This window comes from Microcaecilia unicolor, chromosome 9 (genome assembly GCF_901765095.1).
Source record: "Microcaecilia unicolor chromosome 9, aMicUni1.1, whole genome shotgun sequence".
In the NCBI taxonomy this organism is placed as follows: domain Eukaryota; kingdom Metazoa; phylum Chordata; class Amphibia; order Gymnophiona; family Siphonopidae; genus Microcaecilia; species Microcaecilia unicolor.
In genome coordinates this window covers 142,175,270-142,196,527 of record NC_044039.1, presented here as the reverse complement: position 1 = coordinate 142,196,527, position 21,258 = coordinate 142,175,270, and the positions used below count along the sequence as shown (strand labels likewise).

The 21,258-nt window shown below is 42.6% G+C and overlaps 1 protein-coding gene across 1 annotated transcript in view; it reads left to right on the top strand.

Moving 5' to 3' along the window:
* The window catches only part of TYRO3 (TYRO3 protein tyrosine kinase), a 151,142-nt gene that overhangs the window by 56,374 nt on the left and 73,510 nt on the right, over window positions 1–21,258 (top strand). The window contains exons 5-7 of the mRNA XM_030213779.1: window positions 1,103–1,189; window positions 2,711–2,826; window positions 9,754–9,931. Coding sequence (XP_030069639.1) covers window positions 1,103–1,189; window positions 2,711–2,826; window positions 9,754–9,931 — 381 coding nt within the window. The remainder of the gene's footprint in view (window positions 1–1,102; window positions 1,190–2,710; window positions 2,827–9,753; window positions 9,932–21,258) is intronic.

Below are 21,258 nucleotides of genomic sequence, written 5' to 3'. Positions count from 1 at the left end.
GGTGTTAGTTCCTTAAATAAATGAAGTAGTAATTTAAAAACTGTGTCATGTGTTTATCCAGGTTCCTTTTGTCTAATATTACATTTTGTTTAAAGGTCAGAAACAATTCAGTGCAACATATAAGCAATAATAGGATAATTCAGGCGGGGGGGGGGGGGGGGAGAGGTTTTCACATCACTGTAGTTCTGCTCAATACAGTAATGGTTTGAAATGTCTACATTAGACATTTCTGATTATTCCCAAGATATTTTACTGAAATTTGATTGGTATATGTCATCTTTTCCTCCTGCTTGACTTGTTGAATTGTTTAAAATGGCCATTTTACTGCTGTGTGGGGTTTTGGGTGTTTTGTTGCTTTTATTTCATTATCTTTTTTTCAAATCTCCTTGGAATCCTCTTCAGTCTCTGCCAGTGACGTTCCTAGGGTGGCTGACACCTGGGGCAGATCGCCGATGCGCCCCCCCCCCCCCCCCCCCGGGGTGCATTTTTACCTGCTGGGGGGGGGTGCCGCGCGCCTGTCGGCTTCGCTCGTTCCATGCTCCCTCCGCCCCGGAACAGGAAGTAACCTGTTCCGGGGCAGAGGGAGCACGGAACGAGCGGAGCCAACAGGTGCGCGGCACCCCCCCCCCAGCGGCGTGCACCTGGGGCGGACCGCCCCCCCCTCCTTGGTACGCCACTGGTCTCTGCTTGTATGTGCATGGACAGGATATTTGCAGAGGGTTCCAATGAGAATTGGCATAACAGCAGCACCCCAACATATTTGAGGTTTTCCAAATAATACAAGACTTTTACCAGTTTTATTTTATTTCTGAGAGAACATCAGCGTCCAGAGTTCCTGCAATCTCCTTGTGCTTTGAGGTGACTGACATTTTAAATTGCCTAGATAATTATCCAAAGACCTGTGTTGTTTGTTTCTTTTTTTAATTGCTAGCTCTTCTGCCATAAATAGATCATACTAAAGTGCATACTTTCATTTAAATCCTATAGTATTCCAGCTTTGATCTGGTGATAGTTGGGTTATCTAACAGGTTGTAGAAGAAGATATTTTCTGCATGTTTGTAACTTCTTTCCCCCTCTTCCCCCCCCCCCCCCAAATCTGTAGGGATTCAGCAAGATACGTTTTTTTCGTGTGAAGCTCATAACCAGAAAGGACTTTCCTCTTCGCGGACTGCCACTGTTCGTGTGAAAGGTGAGATGCTGTCCTGCAAGCAGAGGCACTTCCTAGAGGGTAGGATAGATAGCCAAGGAGAGGCTGAGAAGCAAAGTACTAAGCTCTTGTGCTGGATCTGAGTTTTGAGATGATGACTATCCCTATTCTGCTGAAATTAAGAACCCGTTCAATATAAAGGCAGGTGGGCAGGGGTTAGGGAATAAGGGTTCAGTCATTGGACCCTAGTTAAGCTAGGAGTATAAAACCTTTTTAAAGAGATGGCCATGCAGACTGTTTGGTATGCAGGTCTATACTCAGCTGTGAATCAGCAGAAGAAAACAAGCCAGAATTAGGTCAGGGATGAAAACTTGGCATGAGCTGAGGCCGTAGTCATCTTCAAGTATTACTCAACTCCTCCAGACAGTACATAGCCTTTTCTCTGTCCCTTTTCATGCTGGACACTGATGGATGGAGTTAGTTTGTCAGATTTTGGTATATATAGCTGCCATGTTTGGAAGCCTAACTCTACTACTACTACTACAAATCATTTGGCATGTTAAGTTTCCTCGGAAAAATTGCCTTAGCTTTTTCTAAAGGTGATCAAGGCCTGCTTTGGTCTATCCTGTCTTACTTGTTCCAGCAACTTTTGAGGTAAAGTGGTTTTACTACTTTGGTGGCACACAAGCTGAATGAGCTGGGATGTACCTATAGCACTATATATTCCAAATGGAGAAAATAGCTTCTCTCCCCCATGACTCAATGTGGTGAAGTTAAAAGGCAATCAGGCGTTGCACACTCTAACTGAAGTCAGACTATGATGAACATAAGGTGCTACTTGCTGTCTTCTCCTTTTCAGGATATATAGAGCTGGTTGAATACTTTGTCTGTAGCGAAAGAATAAAGATTAGATTTCAGTGTGTTCACCTTTTAAAGTTATCCCATTTGCATTTCAGTTTTGGCTTGTACGTTTTTTGACACACGACCTGCTTTTTGCAAACCCAGCAGTGTGTAGTAAATAGCACAGACTTTTGCAGAAACGTACATTTCTGCTTGCGTGAGCAAAAGCAGCAATATGGGTCTGGTGCATTTCCATTCCCCCCCCCCCCCCCCCCCCCCCACCCCCAATCTTCATCTTAATGGACTTGGCTTTAATACGGATGTTTAATTGTTTTTTTTTCCCATTGATTTAAAAGATTAAAAATTAGTGTGATGTGGGCCAAATTCCAGTACAAACTGCAGGTGCCATGGGTGGTCACAAAATAGTTCTTAATGTCTGGGAACAAGTCCATAGAGATTTTATATTTGCTTGGAATGCAGAACAAGGCTGCTGCCACTCGGCAAGCAGCCGGATCCCACTAACCGGCAGATGCTAGAAGGGGGTGCATTTCTGCTTTTAGGAAGGCCTAGTGCGTGGAATAGCTCACTACACAGGGGTATTTGAGAAGCTGGTTTCTGCTTGGAGAGCATGCCTTAACTTGTACTGTGATGCAATGGAAAATGTGCAGATGTGATATTTAAATGTGATCTTCTTAATTTACTAATGTGTGCTTTAATTTTTAGCTTTGCCTCTTGCACCTTTTGATGTGCTGGTAACCAATATTGCTGATACCAATGCCAATGTCTCGTGGAGTCCAGGCTTTGATGGGTACTCCCCACTTCAGTTTTGCACAGTACAGGTATGATCCTGTTAACTAGAGTGCTCAGTGGGGGGGGGGAGGGTTTCTTATGTCTGACCAGCATTCAGATCCTTCTGCTTATGTATTAAATTGATAGGGCTATCTACTTGGGTGGAAGATTCCAAAGTTTAGATGAAAGGGGGGGGAGTGAGGGTGACAGTTGACTTGGAGGTCAGTGCATTGCATGTGAAGGAAGAAAGGTGTGTGCTGTGCCTTTAGTAATGGCTGTTCATCAGTAAAGCCGCCAAAAACTGAAAGTAAGCGGTCAGGCGTTTTGAGGTCTTTTCCTTGCTCTTTAAAAATATTTTGTTAAAATTAAACATCATATTTCCTTGTAAATTTTATTGGATTCCTCTTTATACGTTTGGTGACCTTATACCTTGGAGTCCTTTATGGGGATCCTCCTACTATTGTTTACTTAAGTTCTGGAGTAGAGGCATAGCCTAGCAGAGCAGTAGGCCGAGAAGCAGGGAAGCCAGGGTTCAAATTCCACTGCTGCTCCTTGTGATTGCAGGCAAGTTACTTTACTCTTCATTGCCTCAGGTACAAAATTAGATTGTAAGCCCTCTGAAGACAGGCACAAACCTGCTGTTCCTGAATGTAACTCCCCTTGAACTACTACTGAGAAAGGTGGAAGCTAAATATATTAAAAAAAAAAAAAAAAAAGTCACAGGGTGCACATGTCTGAGTACCGCCAGGCATGCAGAACACATGACTGCCTTTTCATTAGACAGCCATGGATGATGTTTTTCCAGGGCTGTGGTTCATTTAGGTGCTGGGTTTGAAGCTACTGTTGCTAACTCTTAAGGAATGACAAAAATGTGAACAGCCAGGGAGCCTTTGCCCTAAGCAAGTGGCTGAGTTCTGCAGGGCTGCCTTGGGAGAATTCTGCTGAGGTCCCTTCTACCTACATCCTTTTGTGGGATTGTTGTTATGGCAGCGGAGCCTGAACACTGTGAATCTTTTGGCTAAATCATTCTTGTTCTAGGCACAGAATTTCTCTTTTCTCTTTCCAAATACAAGCATCTGTCAAATTAGAAGTTTCATTTCTTAGCACTGCACTAGACCAGAAAAAAGCTAGCAGCATCATATTTTCAACATTGCCAAGCTAAAATCTATATACGCAAAGAGAGCATTACCTTCAAAATGTGTCTAGTTTTAAATACTAGTTAATCTGATCCCAGGAGCACTGAGTAATACTACAAGTGTAATCAAATTTGCTCAATTATACAATTCTTAGCACAACCCAAAAATTAACCCTTAAGAATAATTTTTGAAGGCCATCATAAAAGCACAGAGCAACAACATGCAAGTTTAATTGCAAAATTCCCTTCTATTGATTATTTTAATCATTGGTTCTGTATTTTAAATACTTTTCTTCAAAATGTTCAATGCTGAATATGTTTAAAAAAAAGTGAAATCTCAAAAATTACAGATCGTAAACATTTTTACATGTAACGAGGATTTTCAACAGTTTGCTTCTGATATTAATTAAAACTTTCTCCTCCAGGAGATATGTAAAAATCTTTTAGGATCTTTAGTTTTTGTTAAGATTTCAGTTTGGTTTATCAACCGTATTGAGCACTGAATATATTTAAGAAAAGCATTTAAAATAAAGAGCTAATGGTTGAAATGATCAAGAGAGCTGAATCTGGGAATTAAAGTTGCCTGCTGTTGCTGTCTGCTTTTATGATAGTCCTCAAAACATTATTCTTAAGAGTTGATTTGTAGGTTGTTCTAAGAATTGTATAATTGAGTGAAATTGATGTTTAAATTCTAAGACAAGCTCCATGTAAAACAGGGGCCACATGAATGTCGGTACTATCTCTGGTAGGCCACAGCGTTAACAGAGCTCCGTAGACTTTCTGTGATAAACAAAAGTGTAACTTAAAACAATGGAAGCAAATGGCTAGAGTGACTATTCTGAAAATATTTGTCAAATACAGTATTTAAAATTGCCAAAACTCTGGTTAATGACGTTTTCTGTGTATACTTCCTATGGTCTTGCAGGCTGCCCACGCCTGACCTAAAACATTCTACACCTAATTCAGCATCAGTCATAGAGGCATATTTTCAAAGCACTTAGCCTTCCAAAGTTCCATAGAAACCTATGGAACTTTGGAAGACTAAGTGCTTTGAAAATATGCCGGTTCACCAATCATTTCTTAAAATACAGTCTTCAAGTTTCTTCTCTTTCATTCTACCATTTTATTTTGCTCCTTATAAGGTATTAATTATTTAAAGGTCTTAAAAGCTCCTCTCCCACCATTCAGTAAATTGTGCCAATCACTTACAAGAGATCATGCAGGCATCTCACTAGGCACCTACAACACTTGCGTACTGCATAGACAACTGATGAGTGGTCTCAGGTAAGGAGACTTTTTAAGACAGAGCCCCTGGCTTGAATAGAGATTAAATGAAAAACTGAAGAGATGCATCATAGAAAAGAAATTGTTATTGATTGTGTACTTTGTAGATAATAATCCAGGTGCATCTAGCAAAATGTTGGTGAGCTCAGATTCACAGACAAAACTAGACACGCTGTGTAAGCAATGTGCCAAAACGTATTAACACGTACAACAGAACAGGACAGTGGAAGATCTAAACAGAAAACAACAAAATTCTTCCACTGAAAAACTGATGATCTATGTAACTCCAGACTGGTATTGTAAGTAGGAGGAAAAAAAGACCTTCGTAACAAGTCCCTAGAACAGGAGTTCTCCACCCAGTCCTCCACCACAGCTGTCTTAGTTGGATTGTTAAACAGTCACAAGAAAAGTTGTTACTGATCCATTCCTGCCTCTAGTGACAGGGGTTTGCATACAGTGATCTCAGGTGGCTCTGACAGGTCTTTATGTATTGGGAGGTCTGAGTTCCTTTGAAAAACACTTGACTTCATCAGTATAGCAGGCAAGTCAGACACCAAGCTGGTCAGGTTTTCAAGACAGTCTCTTTCATACATGTTCAGGTGGATACCCTGAAAATCTGCTTGGTTGCGTGCATCCTGAGGATCAGGCTGAGAACCCCTGCACTAGACCAGTGCTTCTCAAGCCTCTGATTGGAGGCCCATTGTATGCAAATCTATTGTTGTACATGTTCACTGTGGTAATCCTGAAAATGCAACAGGCTAGACATGCCTCTCAGATGCATAAGAAGCATTGGTCTCCACAAATATAAAATTAATTTGTCCCACCTTTTTATAGTAATGTATCAAAACTATATTATTCTAGCATCAACGTTTCACAGGGCTACATCAGGATGTCACTCGTGGACCTCATATGAGAGCTTATCTTCTCCTTTGATGCAAAATGGTGGCCTTTGTCCCAGAATAAAATAGATTTGATACATTATTAAATAATAATGTGTTAAATAATAATGTATCCAAAATAATTGAATCTCCTGACAGATCCACCAAATATGAAAGAAATAATCCTTGCTCCTCCAAACATTTCAAAAAAACATCTGTCGCACTCTGAGGGAACATAACTTGCAACCGGACTGGAGTATACCAATGAGTGAGCACTTTAGAAGCATTTTCCTTAATTAGGATACAAATGGAAGCTTTTTTAACTTCACAAATATGCGTTTCCATTACCCCTGAATGAGTTCTCTCCCTAAATCCACCTCCCAATGAACCATAAATTTATGTTTAAAAAAGGTCTTCCTTCCAAAAAAATTGATATAGAATAGATATGGGACCCTTAAGGTTTCCCAAAGCCACCCACAAATTTTCAAAGTGTTCTCTGTCTTCCAGGTCATCCTGCAACCACCCTTGGGTGCCAAGGAAATGTTTAACTTGTAAATAGGGAAAATATCCCTACCAGGAAGAGTATACAACTCCCATAAATCTTCAAAAGAATAGATTTCCCCCACTTCCAACAGTTGATGAAAACGACTAATCCCCTGTCCGCCCACCTAACAAAAACCCCACATTCCCGCCCCACTCTAAAGGTGGGCTCATACCAAATGGAAGCCAAAGAAGAAACCCATTGTCCACCCCAGAACTTAACTCGTACTCTGCCCCAAAGGCACAAACGATGCTTCATAAAGGGATTTAAAATAACCCAACAACAGGGTTGAAAATCCTTAGAAAGCCAGAGCTCATGCCTTAAAGGAATAGAAGGGAAATGCTCCTGTTCCAGTAATACCCCTGCCTTATCAGGATAAAATTCCCAATCCATAAATTGATGTAACTGGGACGCCCAATAATACCAGTGTAAATTGGGAACTCCCTGACCCCTGTCCCCCAAATCAACACATTGTCAAAGCAAAGACTTAGATAACATGGAAGCTTCCCTCCCCAAATAATCTATGAAAATCACTTTGCAAATGTAAGAGCATCAAATTAGGGACCTCTATGGACAGAGTCTGAAACAAAAATAAAAGACGATAAGACATTCATCTTAAGGGCTGCTATGCGCCCCCACCAAGAGAGCCACAACCCCTGCCAAGCATTCAAATCAACAAACAAAGGATCATAATTATGGGAATATAAAAGCTGAAGGTCCCTAGTAATCTGCAGTCCTAGATATCAAAATCCTTCGGCCGCCCACTTAAAGGGGAAATCCTGCCGTAGATCCTCCTCCTCCAAAACCATAGTGACCCTCATCAACTCAGTCTTGTCTAGATTAACCTTAAATTCAGATACCCCACCAAAAAAAAAAACCTCTAAATTCTTGCAGTACCACCGATAAGTGACTACAACCTTTGCATTTATGTTGCAGGAAGGTAGAGGTCTGGCCTGTACATGCTTTGTTTAAATCTCTTTATTTACCAATAAATAAAGAGCATCCAAGCACTTCAAGATGAACAATAATATGAACAATAAAAATTAAAACGAAACAGCTTACCAAGAAAAGCAGTATCTCATTCCAGTGTGTAGCATCAATTAACAACAATACACTGATCCACACACTTTTTATACTAACACATGAACAAACCAGTTACCATCTTAAGTTGCCCATACATTCTTTTAGTAGCACACGCTTAACCTGAGTGAAGTCTGCCCTAGCACCTCGTCATCTCTTTTTTTTTTTTAAATAGCTGCAGGTCAGCATGGGTAGGCTGAGGCCAGTGGTGTGCTGGTAAATGTTTAACAACAGGCTCTCTCCCCGGTCCCCCTCTGTGCCCCCCCCCCCAAATTGCAGAGCTGACTATAGCCGGGGAGAGAGCCTGGGGGGGTGGCAATGCATTAGCCAGGAAAAAAAATTAAATGATCCCAGGTTCCAATGTAATTCTTGTCTAATGTGGGATAAAATGCCATAAATAAGTAAATAAATATAAACTTTTAATGTTGAGCACCTGATTCTCAAAGTGAACATACTCCAAACACTATAATGAAAATAAAATGATTTTTTTTCTACCTTTGTTGTCTGGTGACTGTTTTTCTGATCATGCTGGCCCAGTATCCGATTCTGCTGCTATCTGTCCTCTTAACTCCGTTTCCAGGGCTTCCTTACCATTTATTTCTTTCCATTTCTCCTTTCTTCTTCATTTCGGGTCCTCAGCTTCTGCCTATTTTCTTCATCCATGTGCAGTTTTTCTCCTCTCTTCCTCTTCCCTCATCTCATCTCCTTCCTCACTCTTCTCTTCCCTCCATCCATGTCCAGCATTTCTCTCTCCCCTCCTCTCCCCTGCCCTCCATCCACCCATGTCCAGTGACCCTCCTGTCCCCTGCCCTGCATGCACCCATGTCCAGCAGTGACCCTCCTCTCCCCTGCCCTCCATCCACTCATGTCCAGTGACCCTCCTGTCCCCTGCCCTGCCCTGCATGCACCTATACCCAGCGATCCTCCTGTCCCCTGGCCTGCATGCACCCATGTCCAGCAGTGACCCTTCTCTCCCCTGTCCTCCATCCACCCATGCCCAGCAGTGACCCTTCTTTCCCCTGCCCTCCATCCACCCGTGCCCAGCAGTGACCCTCCTCTCCCCTGCCCTCCATCCACCCATGTCCAGCAGTGACCCTAATCTCCCCTGTCCTCATCCACCCATGCCCAGCAGTGACCCTCCTCTCCCCTGCCCTCCATCCACTAATGCCCAGCAGTGACCCTTCTTTCCCCTGTCCTCCATCCACCCATGCCCAGCAGTGACCCTCCTCTCCCCTGCCCTCCATCCACCCATGCCCAGCAGTGACCCTTCTTTCCCCTGCCCTCCATCCACCCATGCCCAGCAGTGACCCTTCTTTCCCCTGTCCTCCATCCACCCATGCCCAGTAGTGACCCTCCTCTCCCCTGCCCGCCATCCGCCCAGGGACTCCCTTCTCTCCCCTGCCACCCCTCCCGCGTTGTTCATCGGCGACTTCTCCTCCCTCCCTCCGGATCCATCTCTCACCGACCTGACTCTTCTAATTCTTCGGCGGGGCAGGCAGTCTTGCCTGCCCGCTACCAGCCCTGACTCTCCCCTGCCGGTTCGTGCTTCAAAATGGCCGCCGAGACTTCAGTAGAAGTCTCGGCAGCCATTTTTAAAGCGCAAACCGGCAGGGGAGAGTCAGCGCTGGTAGCGGGCAGGCAAGACTGCCTGCCCCGCCGAAGAATTAGAAGTCAGGTGAGGGACCGGATCGGGCGTGCGGGAGGGAGGAAAGCCGGCTCGCAGTGGGAAACAACCTGCTCGCAAGTCGATACAAAATGTATCAACCGGCCGGTGCGAGCCGGCTCCAGCACACCACTGGCTGAGGCAGTCCTGGCATTTCTCCATTGCATCTACAGACATGTAGCTCCGGCTTCCATAAGAAGGGTAGGACTAGAGGCTTATACCAGAAGTGACTCAGCCTGTGCTGGAGAACCTGGAGCTATCCTATACCCTTCCCTTGGTAGAGTATTCTAGTAATGACAGGTTGTAGTTCCAGGGTTCAGCTTTGCCCTGATGATTCCTCATGTTGCCTCTCTTCATTTTAGATCCTGTTACATTTTCTTTCTGCTTTTCTCTCAGGTGACAGAATTGCACAGCAGCCGTTACATTCCACCAGTGATTGTCCCTGTACCACCCTTTGCTTCTACCTTGCAAGGATTACAGCCAGCCTCCAATTACAGCATCTGTGTCCAGTGTGTGAATGAGAGAGGTGCCTCCCCTTTCACAGATGGGCTTTTCTTTCAGACTCTGGAGTCAGGTTTGTAACCATTAAAACAGGGTTCAGAGAGCTAGCCTCTTGGCTTAGTGACCTGGGCTCTGGGTTAGGTCTTAAGCAAGATTCTTTTGTTAAGGGTATCCAGGATGGCCAAATTCAAGCAAACAAATCTGCTTTTGAATTTGTGGAAACATGAAATATGACTGTTCTAAAGGCTGTATGCAGTCGGTCCAGAAAATCAGATTTTTCCTGAAGCCTGACCCTAGAAAGGTAGCATGAATACAGAATTATGCCCAGGCAGGAAACCTGGTTTCCATTTAAAAATAGTGCCAGCAGGTATTAAGTAGCACATTTTGGACTTTTCAGACTGTCAAAATACAGCAGGATCCCAATTAGTGCCTATATTTACTCATTAAGATTCTGAGTGTTATTTCACTTCCATCACCAGTAACATTTTACCAAAAACCATTGTAATTGCTGAATAGTATTTCTCTGTAAAAGAAAGTTTGCTTTGCAGCCATGTCTTTCGTACCAGTATGACTTTCTGCTCCCCTGGAGGTAATAGCAACCCCATTACACCACCACTTTGCATATGGCACAATTAAAGCAGTACAAATATCCAGATCCAAAGTTGTCAAGCATCTGGTTCAGCTAAATGCAATACCCTTAGTCCTTACTGATGTTTGCCTATGCCACAGTTGTTTATTTGGTCAGTGCCTTGTTCTCTATGCTCATAGGCAGGAGCACAGCTGTCTTGGTTGGATTGTTAAACAGTCACAAGGAAAGTTGTTACTGATCCGTTCCTGCCTCTAGTGACAGGGGTTTGCATACAGTGATCTCAGGTGGCTCTGACAGGTCTTTATGTATTGGGAGGTCTGAGTTCTTTTGAAAAACACTTGACTTCATCAGTATAGCAGGCAAGTTGGCAAATACAGTATCCTTCCTCCATATTTGACAGTATAGGGTTCCAAAGCAATGGTAAAGGGCTTCAGGCTGCCAGTTAACAAAATGTGTTTGGTTTAATTATGCTTTCCATACTGCTTTTCAATGAAATAAGAGGTTTGCAATATGAAATAATAGTAATATAAAAATGAATACAGTATAAAATAAGGAGCTATACACATATAAGAGACTAGTTAATTTGACTGCCCCTATCGGACCGACCGTTCACTTGTCTATTAGATTGTAAGCTCTTTGAGCAGGGACTGTCTCTCTTTGTTAAATTGTACAGCGCTGCGTAACCCTAGTAGCGCACTAGAAATGTTAAGTAGTAGCAGTAGTTAAACTAAAACCAGTTGACAGGGACACATTGTTAAAGTTGATAATGGTTCACAGCTGTTGCTTTGATTATGTTTTTGAGAGAAATGTACTGAAGCATGCCAATATATGATGGTGACTTGGTTTTCTACATTATCTTCTATTTAAAAGCAATTAAAACAACAGTTGACAGGATAATAGTAATATAATAGGAGGCGGTTGTAAACATTTTATACATCTGCTGTTGTAGTGGTTCATGATACCCTACAATAAAATGCACGAATGCAACAGTTCCAGTTTGATTAGTTCAGGCGTTTGAACCTATGAGTGTCTGTGATAACCTGCAGATAATGATTATCTGCAACTTGGTTTTCTCAGTGCTCTTTTGTAAACATAAGTCTGGCTCCAGTCAGGTGTTATATAAATATCTGGGGAGCTTCTCATTATTTACAGAATACTATAGAAGGAACGTCAAGTTCTGCATCTGTTACTTTGTTGGGGAGGATCAGTTTTCAGACTGTTGTAGTTGGAACAAAGTACACTGATACTTTCTACCCATGGGCTTTGTACCAATTTCAAAAGAAAAATGCACACATTTTCACTGTAAATCTTGGTGTGAATAGAGCGTACCTGTGGACATTTTCATCTCCTTTTTCATAGACTTCTTAAATATGGAAAATAATGCATGTAGACACAAAAAGGCAATTTAAAGTATGCCCGTTTTTAGATAGCTGACTAATGTGGGTAAAATGCTTTTTAACAGCCAAACGGGGGTGGAATAAAGATGCATAAAAAGATGTGCAAATCCAAACAGCCTTTATTAAAGAGACCCGACATGGTCACCGTGGTTCGTTCGGCTATGAAGCCTGTGTCAGGAGTCAAAACTTTAGGCTGATATACAAGAACATTCAGAATAATAATTAAAAAAAAAAAAAAAAACCAACCACTGGAGCCAGCAAGAAAACTGGCTCACAATACGATAAAGTTTACCAAGCAAGAAATAACATGTTCCTGCAGTTTGGAGTGTCACACGATGTTATTTCTTGCTTGGTAAACTTTATCGTGAGCCAGTTTTTTGCCGGCTCCGGTGGTTGTTTTGTTTGTTTATATTCTGAATGTTTGTATATCAGCCTAAAGGTTTGACTCCTAACGCAGGCTTCATAGCCAGGACACGTTGACCATGTCGGGTCTCTTTAATAAAGGCTATTTTGATTTGCACATCCTTTTATGTGTCTTTACTCCACCCCTGTTTGGCTGTTGTAAAATTCTTTTTCAGAAATCACGTCTGAAAATTGTCTTCAAGATGTAAAGCGGAGACGGTGATATTTTCTGGGTTAGGATTAGGACATCTTTCTCTGAAGTGCTCTTCAAGTCTTTCAGATCCTGAAGGAGTGGCCATATTGCACTACGAGAGCTACAGTTGTATGCAAAAGATATTTTGTCACCCCTGATCACATTGTTTCAATAAATTCGTAAGCAAACAGAAGCTGACACAACCTCCAAATGGTAGAAAGTTAAACATGACATCTTAATGCATAATTACTGTTTATTTGCTAATGTTAATATATTGAAAATAATAAAGTGACTGTGGCAGGTGTAAAGGTTTAAACACTCTTCCAGTTGATTCATTACCACTTTTGAAAAAAAAAAGTAGTAATGAACGTTTGGTTAATCTAGGACTGTTGGCCACAACCCAGTTGGGTTTTGACGATTCCTACAATACATATGCATGAAATCTATGTGCATACAGTGGAATCAGTATATGTAAATCAATCTCATACATATTCATTGTAATCTTGAAAACGGTCAGGGTTGTGGCTGTCAAGGACCGTGGTTGCCCACCCCTGAGTTAGGCTTTCAATTAGGTGAAGGCAATTCTGTGATTGAGCAAGTAGTCTTAACTTTCTAACTTCTCAGTTTGTAATTGTTCTGTCTGTTTTCAATAACCATGGGTTTCTCTAAGCAGCTGTCTGAGAATTTGAAAATCAAGACAATTCACCCTTACAGAGCACTGGAAGACTGTAAAAAAAATTCTCTGAACAGTTCCAGCTAGCAATCTCAATGATCAAAAACATGTAAAAAAATGGACATGTTTTGGTAATAGTCTTGTTATAGTACCATCTAGTTTCTTGTAAGTTCAGTTATCTGCTGTATTTTGTGGTTTTCAAATAAATGAAAATAATAATAGAAAATGGACATTGTATGGAACTATTGAAGTCCAGGCAAGATTTGGACCACCAAGAAAACTCTGATAAAACTATCTGAAAACTGGTCAGATGTGCAGAGCAGAACCCACAGATCACTATGATTTGTTGAAAAGTTTAGCCGACACTGGAGTAGTCCACAGTACAGCATTGCCTACACAACAGTGATCTCTGTCGAAGAGTAGTCTGAAGGAAACCTTTTCTGCAATCTCATCACACACCATTTAGGATGCAAAAGAAAACCTTGAAAAGCCTAAAACATTTTGGAGCAAAGTGCTTTGGATTGATGAGACAAAAATTCAACTGTTGACCCACAACCACACAAGATTAAATTTTGGAGAAAAAAAGGAGTGAAATATTTGAAGAAAATTACACCTTACGACCCATAAAGCACAGAGGTGAATCTGTTATGCTTTGGGATTGTGTGACAGGAAATACCGTGCAGATAGGAGGAAAAATGGATTCAACTAAATAGACATATCCAGAAGCTGATGTCATGCAGGTAGTGAATAAATTGAAGATGAAGTTGGTTATTTCAGCAAGATGATGATCCAAAACTTACCTCAGAATCAGCCATGAACTATTTACAGGAAAGGAAAAGGAAGGTTTTGGAATGCTTTTCACAGTCCCCAGACTTGAATATATGGAAAATCTGGGGAGTTCTGAAACATGCTGTATATGCAAGAGACCAGTGAATGAATAAATACAATTTCTGAACTAGAAGATTTCTGCAGGTAAGACTGGAAAAAAAAATTCCAACAGCAAAAATAGAAAAACTCATAGCTAACTGTAGGAAATATTTGGAAGTTATTTCATCCAAAGGAGGTGGTACAAAATACTGACTGAATAGGCGTCCAAATTTTTGCAAAATCAAAATACAGAACACCAGCCCTCTGCTGTACCATGTAAGAAAAGAAAAGGCAGCAAAGGCTAAAGAAGCCACACTATTGATGTAACCTGACACAGCCGGGTTTCAGCTTGTTCCTTCTTCAGGAGTCCTTAATGCACATTGATGAATGTTCAGAAAGAAATGAGTTTATCTTGTTGGGCAGACTGGATGGATCGTACAGGTCTTTATCTGCTATGTTATATCTATGACCCCAAAGATAGCTATCACATCTTTCCCATCTACTGTATCACAATAGAATAATAGACTTTGTGTGGAACAGAGCAGGGCCGCCGAGAAGGGGGGGCAGGGGGGGACAAAATCCCCCGGGCCCAGGCCTCCAAGGGGGGCCCGGCGCTGGGGTCAGGCCGCCGGCGCTGCAGTCCCCGGTCTCACCTGCCTCCTGGGCTCCGGGCCCCCTGCATTTGAAGCGACAGTCACAGATCGCCTCCCTTCCCTGTGTCCCGCCCTCGTGGAAACGGAAGTTACATCAGACTAGGGCGGGTCACAGGGAGGGAAGGCCAGAAGAGAGGTGATCAGCAACTGCCGCTTTTAATGCAGGGGGCCCGGAGCCGTGGAGGCAGGCAGGTGAGACCAAGGACTGCAGCGATGGGGGGAGCGACGGGGCAGCAGCGGTGGGGGGAGCGACAGGGGGCAGCAGTGGCGGGGGGAGCGATGAAGGCAGCAGCAGCGGGGGAGCAGAGGCGAGGCGGCCTTGCCCCGGGTCCGGCCTAGTCTCTCGGCGGCCCTGGAACAGAGAATCACGACTGGCAATGATTTGTCAAGCTTCCTGGAATGTTTCAAAAACATATTTGCACCTACCATCTTTACTGTTTTCTTGCTCTGCATCTGTAAAAGTAACTGTAAATAGTAATTATGCATTAAAAGTTGCAGAAAGGTGTTATATTTTGTACCATGTAGAGATTGTCAGCTTCTGTTAACTTAAGGATTCATTGAAAATGTAACCAGAAGTGACTATACTTTTGCATACAACTATCTGTTTTAAGATTTGCATTTTTAGGAAAATGGTATATAAACGTAACCCAAAAGTAATACAATAAATGACAAATCATAACAGTGATACATTGCTCTGTCCATGAGTAAAGATCTCCTTTTTGTTTTGTATGAGGAAGTATCTAGAATAGAATCCCATTCTACTTTCAAAACTGTTTCTACCACATCTACTTGCATAAGAAAATGAAGTTCCACTTGAAGTATTTCCTGCTGCCGGTCTTCTCCGGTAGATCCAATTAATGGGGGATTTGGATAAGGCGTAGCCACTATTATTGACCTAGCAATTTTCAGCCCCTGTTGATCCTTTGCTGTTTACAGCCACTGTTGCCTGAAAAATTGGAGTCTTCCTCTAGCTGGCAAGTTGAAAATGTTAGGAGGTTTGGGTATGTTGCCAGAAGAACCTACATGCAAACTTCTTGATTCAGTTGGAGGCATATTGCGGGTGTATTTGTGAAACCATGCCATTACTCAGGGGTTGTTTTTTTTTTTTAATTTTATACTCTAAGCCACAGGCAGAAGGTTCTGTTGCTCAAATGTTTTATAGACTGAAAAACAAAATAGTAGGGGTGGACCAAAAAAGCTCTTCACAGCCAAATGTAATACAACCAATTTTTATTCAGCACCAATCGTGTAATTGACCCGACATGGGACAGTGTTTCGATGGGACTTGCTCAAATGTTGTATGGCATCAAATAGCTTTTGCAACTTCCAATGGCAATCCATGATACCAGACAATGTCATAAGCAGAAAACAGACCAATTGGTGCACCCTGGTCTTTGGTACCTCTGGAAATCTGTCTTGCATGTGTTGCGTACAGGGAGTTCAGCAGCCCAACTTCCGTCTGCTCTGAAGTTCTCCTCTCACTTGGTAGAGCAGCTTCTGTTAAGGGCAAAGAATAAGCCCTTAAGCCTGTTAATTTAAGGATTATATAGAGGAGCAGTACTATGTAAATTTGTAGGGCCCAATATTCAGCCGGTGGCAGAGTATTGCTGACCACTGCCGGCATTAAACCCAGAAATTCAATTCTGGGCCATGTCTGGGCATTTCCGGATTTGCAGAGCCAGCCAACATATAACCAGCTAAGTTTACAATATTATTTAAAATAGAGTAAAAGGATTAAAAACAGCAAAATTAAAAAAGACAACATCAAATAAAAACAGAAGGAAACACAGGGAAAGAAACAAAAGGAAAAAAATTACGATATCATAGAGGATCTGGGAAAAAAGGGAAGGAAAATGCCAAAAGGAAGGGTATGCACTGCAGGTCGTCAATAACAAGAAAGAATCAGCTTTGCAGAAAGGTTTGTGTACACAAGTAAGCCTTAAGGTGGTGTTTTTTTTGTTGTTGTAGATAAGTAGGTTGTATTTTGATAAGAGAGAGGGATGGAATACCAGAGGGGAGGGTACAACAACACTGAAGCAGGTTTTTCAGAGAGAATCCAGCCAAACATAACCGAAAGAGGGAACTATCAATTTTTGCAGTTCTAATCTAATCTTGCACTTAATATACTGCTAATTTCTTTGAATGGGTCCAAAGCAGTATACAACAATAATGCTTAAACATACAATTGCATAATTACAGATACAATATACACAGATCAATATAAAATAAACAGGTCAATTATATAGCATCTACTACTCGGTATTCATAAAACAAAAATGTTTTAAGATTCTTACGAAATAAACCACAGGAACTTTCTAATCTTAGATCCGATTGTAAAGAGTTCAGAACGAATTGCCTGACAGGAGTATGAGCATTCGTGGTTATGTTTAGATGTTTAATGGCTAGGTATATAAGAAGATTACTTTCCTTAATGCTAGATGAGAAGAACATAATGTACATTAAGGAGCATATTCAGCACTTAACCTGCTATGGGGCACCACATAAAGATAGCACTGACTTTGATCCGATCCTGTTCAGGGGCATAGCCAGACACCCAATTTTGGGTGGGCCTGGGCCCAAGACAGGTGGGCAGAAGAACTCCGCCTTGTCCCACAAGTGATTTGGTCTCTCCCTCTCTCGCCTGCATACCATATAGTCTCTCAAACATCCCCCCCCCCCCCCCCCGCATACTTTTTAAATAGATTTTCACCTGGAGCGAGCAGCAACTAATACACACTGCTCATATTGGCCCTACAGCATCTATCAGTCGCCACTTGCTGCAGGTGATCTATTTACCAAGGTATGCAGGAGGGACAGTTGTTGGGAGTTTTCGGCTGGTGGGGCTTGGGAAGAATGCCTGCCAGCCACATCATAGGTGTACTGTTACTGGATGGGCCTGAGCCCAAAGTGGGTGGGCCTGGGGCCCACCTGGGCCCACCCTTGGCTACGCCACTGAATTCCTGTTTATGCAGTTACCCTGGCCAATTAAGTGCTGAATATGGGCAATTAACCAGCCAAGTGCCGACTCCACCCCCAAAGGGCCCCCAAAATATCCAGTTTTCAGCTAATTGGTTATTTTCAGGAACATTAACCAGTTAAATGCCACTGAAAATTAGCAGTTAGCCCTAAATAGGTGATTTAACTGGCCAGGAGCCATTTCTGGCTGGTTAAATCGCTTTCAATATTTACCTGTTATTGTTCAGGTGGCTTTCCTGGCTATAGAATGGGCAGGATGAACAAATAGATATTCTTATATAACATTGATATGTGCAAACTCTGAACATAATACAGCCAAGGGAAAGGAAACAGAAGAGCAGAGATCATTATTCTGTTATATTACAGCTCTCGTTTAACTTCCCTGCAGTGTGGTGGCTGAAGACCTGTTCAATTTGCAGTTTAAGATCTATGTTTGGATAAGATCTCTGAAGTTTAGTCCCTGACTTCAAGTTTCAGGCAAAATAGATACAATGCCGCGCATTTTGCCCAAAGGTTTAAGGCGTAGCAACTTTAGGGGGGAAAAAATTAAGAGGAAACCGGAAACACAGCGATTTCTGCAGAAAGTGATAACAAGATTTGACTTGCAGCTGTCTTCATTACAAGTTTTTCTTGACATGAACTTTTATTTTTTTTTTCCCCCTCACTGAAGTTGCAGGACATGTTATTCCTTAATAACCTGAAACAAGCCCATCTTTAAGAGATTTTTATTGTCTTTATAAGGTGCTATGCTGTGTTTTTATTTTTCTTATTTCGGAATCATATGAGCAAACTGACTTGGGGGCACCTTGAACCTTTTATTTTCACCTTTAAATTTATTCAAAATTTACATCTGTTCCATAATCAAAAGTATGCAAAAGAGGTTATCCACAGACCCATGATGGGGGACAACATAGCCTTTGGCTTAAAAAAAAATGAATTGTGTAATATTTGAGTATTAACCAGACAGCAGCTGGAACCAGTCACTGATTTTCACAAACGTTATTCAGATCATGCCATGGGAAATCATTACAGGCTGCCCTGGTACTATCTGGATAATGCCTTAGGGATCTATGAGCAGAGCCAAAAAATATCCAGATAGGGGATAATTCTCTATAAATCGCCTAAAGTTAGTCGTTAGGATAATACATTCTAAGTGCAAATTGACAGGCTGGCATCCTTTCTATTTTCTCAATCTTTTAATTTTAATGGTACACCACCCTGTTGTGCTCCACACGAGGGGCGGTATGTCAAGTCTTATTAAACTTACACTTAAATTCTTTTGTCAGCAGTTGCCATTATATAATACTGTTGTAAGTCCACAATTAGGTGCCTAAGTTAGTGGTTCCACGTTTGATATTGGGCCAGTTGGACTATTGCAATATAATTTACTTGGGTTCTTCAGAGTCCCTATTAAGTAAATTACAGTTGAAACGAAACACCACTGCGAGAAAGATAGTCTCAGCACATAAAGGGGAAAGGGCATCGTTGGTGAACCTGCATTGGTAGCCTACAGAGGCTCGTATTCAGTTTAAGTTGTGTGTGCAGATTTTTAATATTTTATATGGGCATGTTCCATTTTACATGCTGGATTTGATAGGTTTGAGAGTAGAAGTGTGAAGAAATGTTTTTGTTATTGCAGTATCCGTGTTCAAAGGGTATTTGTTCTAAAAAAAAAAAAGCTATTTTCCTCTAATTTCCCTTTTTTTAGCAGCACATACTTGGAATACTTTACCGGTACAAGTTTGAACAATTACTAATTATTACTTGTACAGGAAGTCTTTAAAAGCATTTTTGTTCAGGATATTATTTTATTGATTCTATAATGTCATATAAGTTGATTTTATTTTTAATTTTGTAATTCACTAGGGGGTCATTTTACTAAAGTGTGCTGAAAAATTGCTTGCAGTAGTGTAGGTGCGGGCTTTGGGCGCGCACAAACCATTTTCAGCGCGCCTGTAAAAAAAAAAAGGCCTTTAAAATTTTTGCCAAAAATGGATGTGCGGCAAAATCAAAATTGCTATGCGTCCATTTTGGGTCCATTAGCGGTAAAGACTCACGTGGTAACTGGGCAGTAATGACCTACATGTGTCAAATGCCACTTGGCGCGCGTCCAAAAATAAAAATTATTTTTCGGACATTTGCCAAAAATGAAATTACCGCAAGAACCACGCAGTATCCGGGTGGTAGCTCCATTTTGGCGCTCGTAGACGCTTACACAGCTTAGTAAAAGGGCCCCTGGGTTTTGTACCGATTTCTTGTTTATTGTTATCTGCACAAAACTTATGATTGTTGCAGAATATAAGAATACTAGTAAAAAAAGGCCCGTTTCTAAAAGAAATGAAACGGGCGCTAGGAAAATGATGATGGTAATTACAATTATCAGGTAAAGAGAACCCCCCTTCCCTCTCCCCCCCCCCCCCCGTCTGAGTTCCAGGATCCCCTCCCTCCCTGATCCCCCCCCCCCCCGCTCTTTGAGTTCCAGGACACCCCTCCCACCCCTCCTATTCGAGTTCCAGGACCACCCTCCCACCCCTCCTATTCGAGTTCCAGGACCCCCCTCCCCTTCCAGTTCCAGAACCAGCCCTCCCCTTCTAGTGGAGTTCCAGGACCCCTCCTCCTTTCCCCCTTCATAAGAGCCGGCTGTTGTTTAAAAGTTTTTACCTCCTGCACGCACAGACGCCGCTTCAGACAGCCTTTCGCTTCTATTTTAGCTTTTCCTGTGGTCCCGCCCTCATTTCCTGTTTGCTGAAGGGCGGGATCACAGGAACAGCTAAAACAGAAGCGAAAGCAAAGGTAGTATGTAGCGGCGTCCATGTGTGCAGGAAGTAAAAACTTTTAAACAGCCGACTCTTATGAAGGGGAGGGGCAGAGAGGGGGGAGGGGTCCTGAAACGACAGAGGGGTGGAGGGGGGGGTCCTGAAATGACACAGGGAGGTCCTGTGGAGCAGGAGGTAAAACGTTATTGGGTGGAGGAAATCGGAGGATTAACATCTCCTGACGTCAGGCAAGCAGGCTTCTACTGCGGGAGAGTGACGTCAGGAGATAGTTATGAACGCAGGTAGACACATTAGAATGTTGCAGGAGCAAATTATTATATTAGATTTTGTATTTGTAACTTTAGCTCAATACTGGTGTAAATACTCGCACCTAACTGCTGTTAGTTAAGTTCATAAGTGATAGCACTTATGCACCAGGCGCGTAGCCAGACCTCGCGGGGAGGGGGGGCCAGAGCCCGAGGTGGGGGGGCACTGTTTAGCCGCCGCCACCACATTGGACTCCCCTGCCGGCCTGCCGACGATCCCCTTGAACCCCCCTCCCACCACCAACTCTCCCCCGCTGTCGCCGCCCGCCCCGCCGCCACATCAGATACCTTTTTTGCTGGCGGGGGTCCCCGAACCCCACCAGCTGAAGAGAGACTTCTTCAGTGCCAGAGTAGCACCTTCGTTCAACGAAGTTTCTGGTGCGATCAGCTGTTTCGAATCCTTACATCCTGCACAGGGCTACATGCACGGTGCAGGACGTAAGGCATCGAAACAGCTGATCGCAGGAACTTCGTTGAACGAAGGCGCTACTCCGGCGGGGGACCCCCGCTAGCAAAAAAGGTATCTGATGCGGCAACGGCAGGGGAGAGTTGGTGGCGGGAGGGGGTT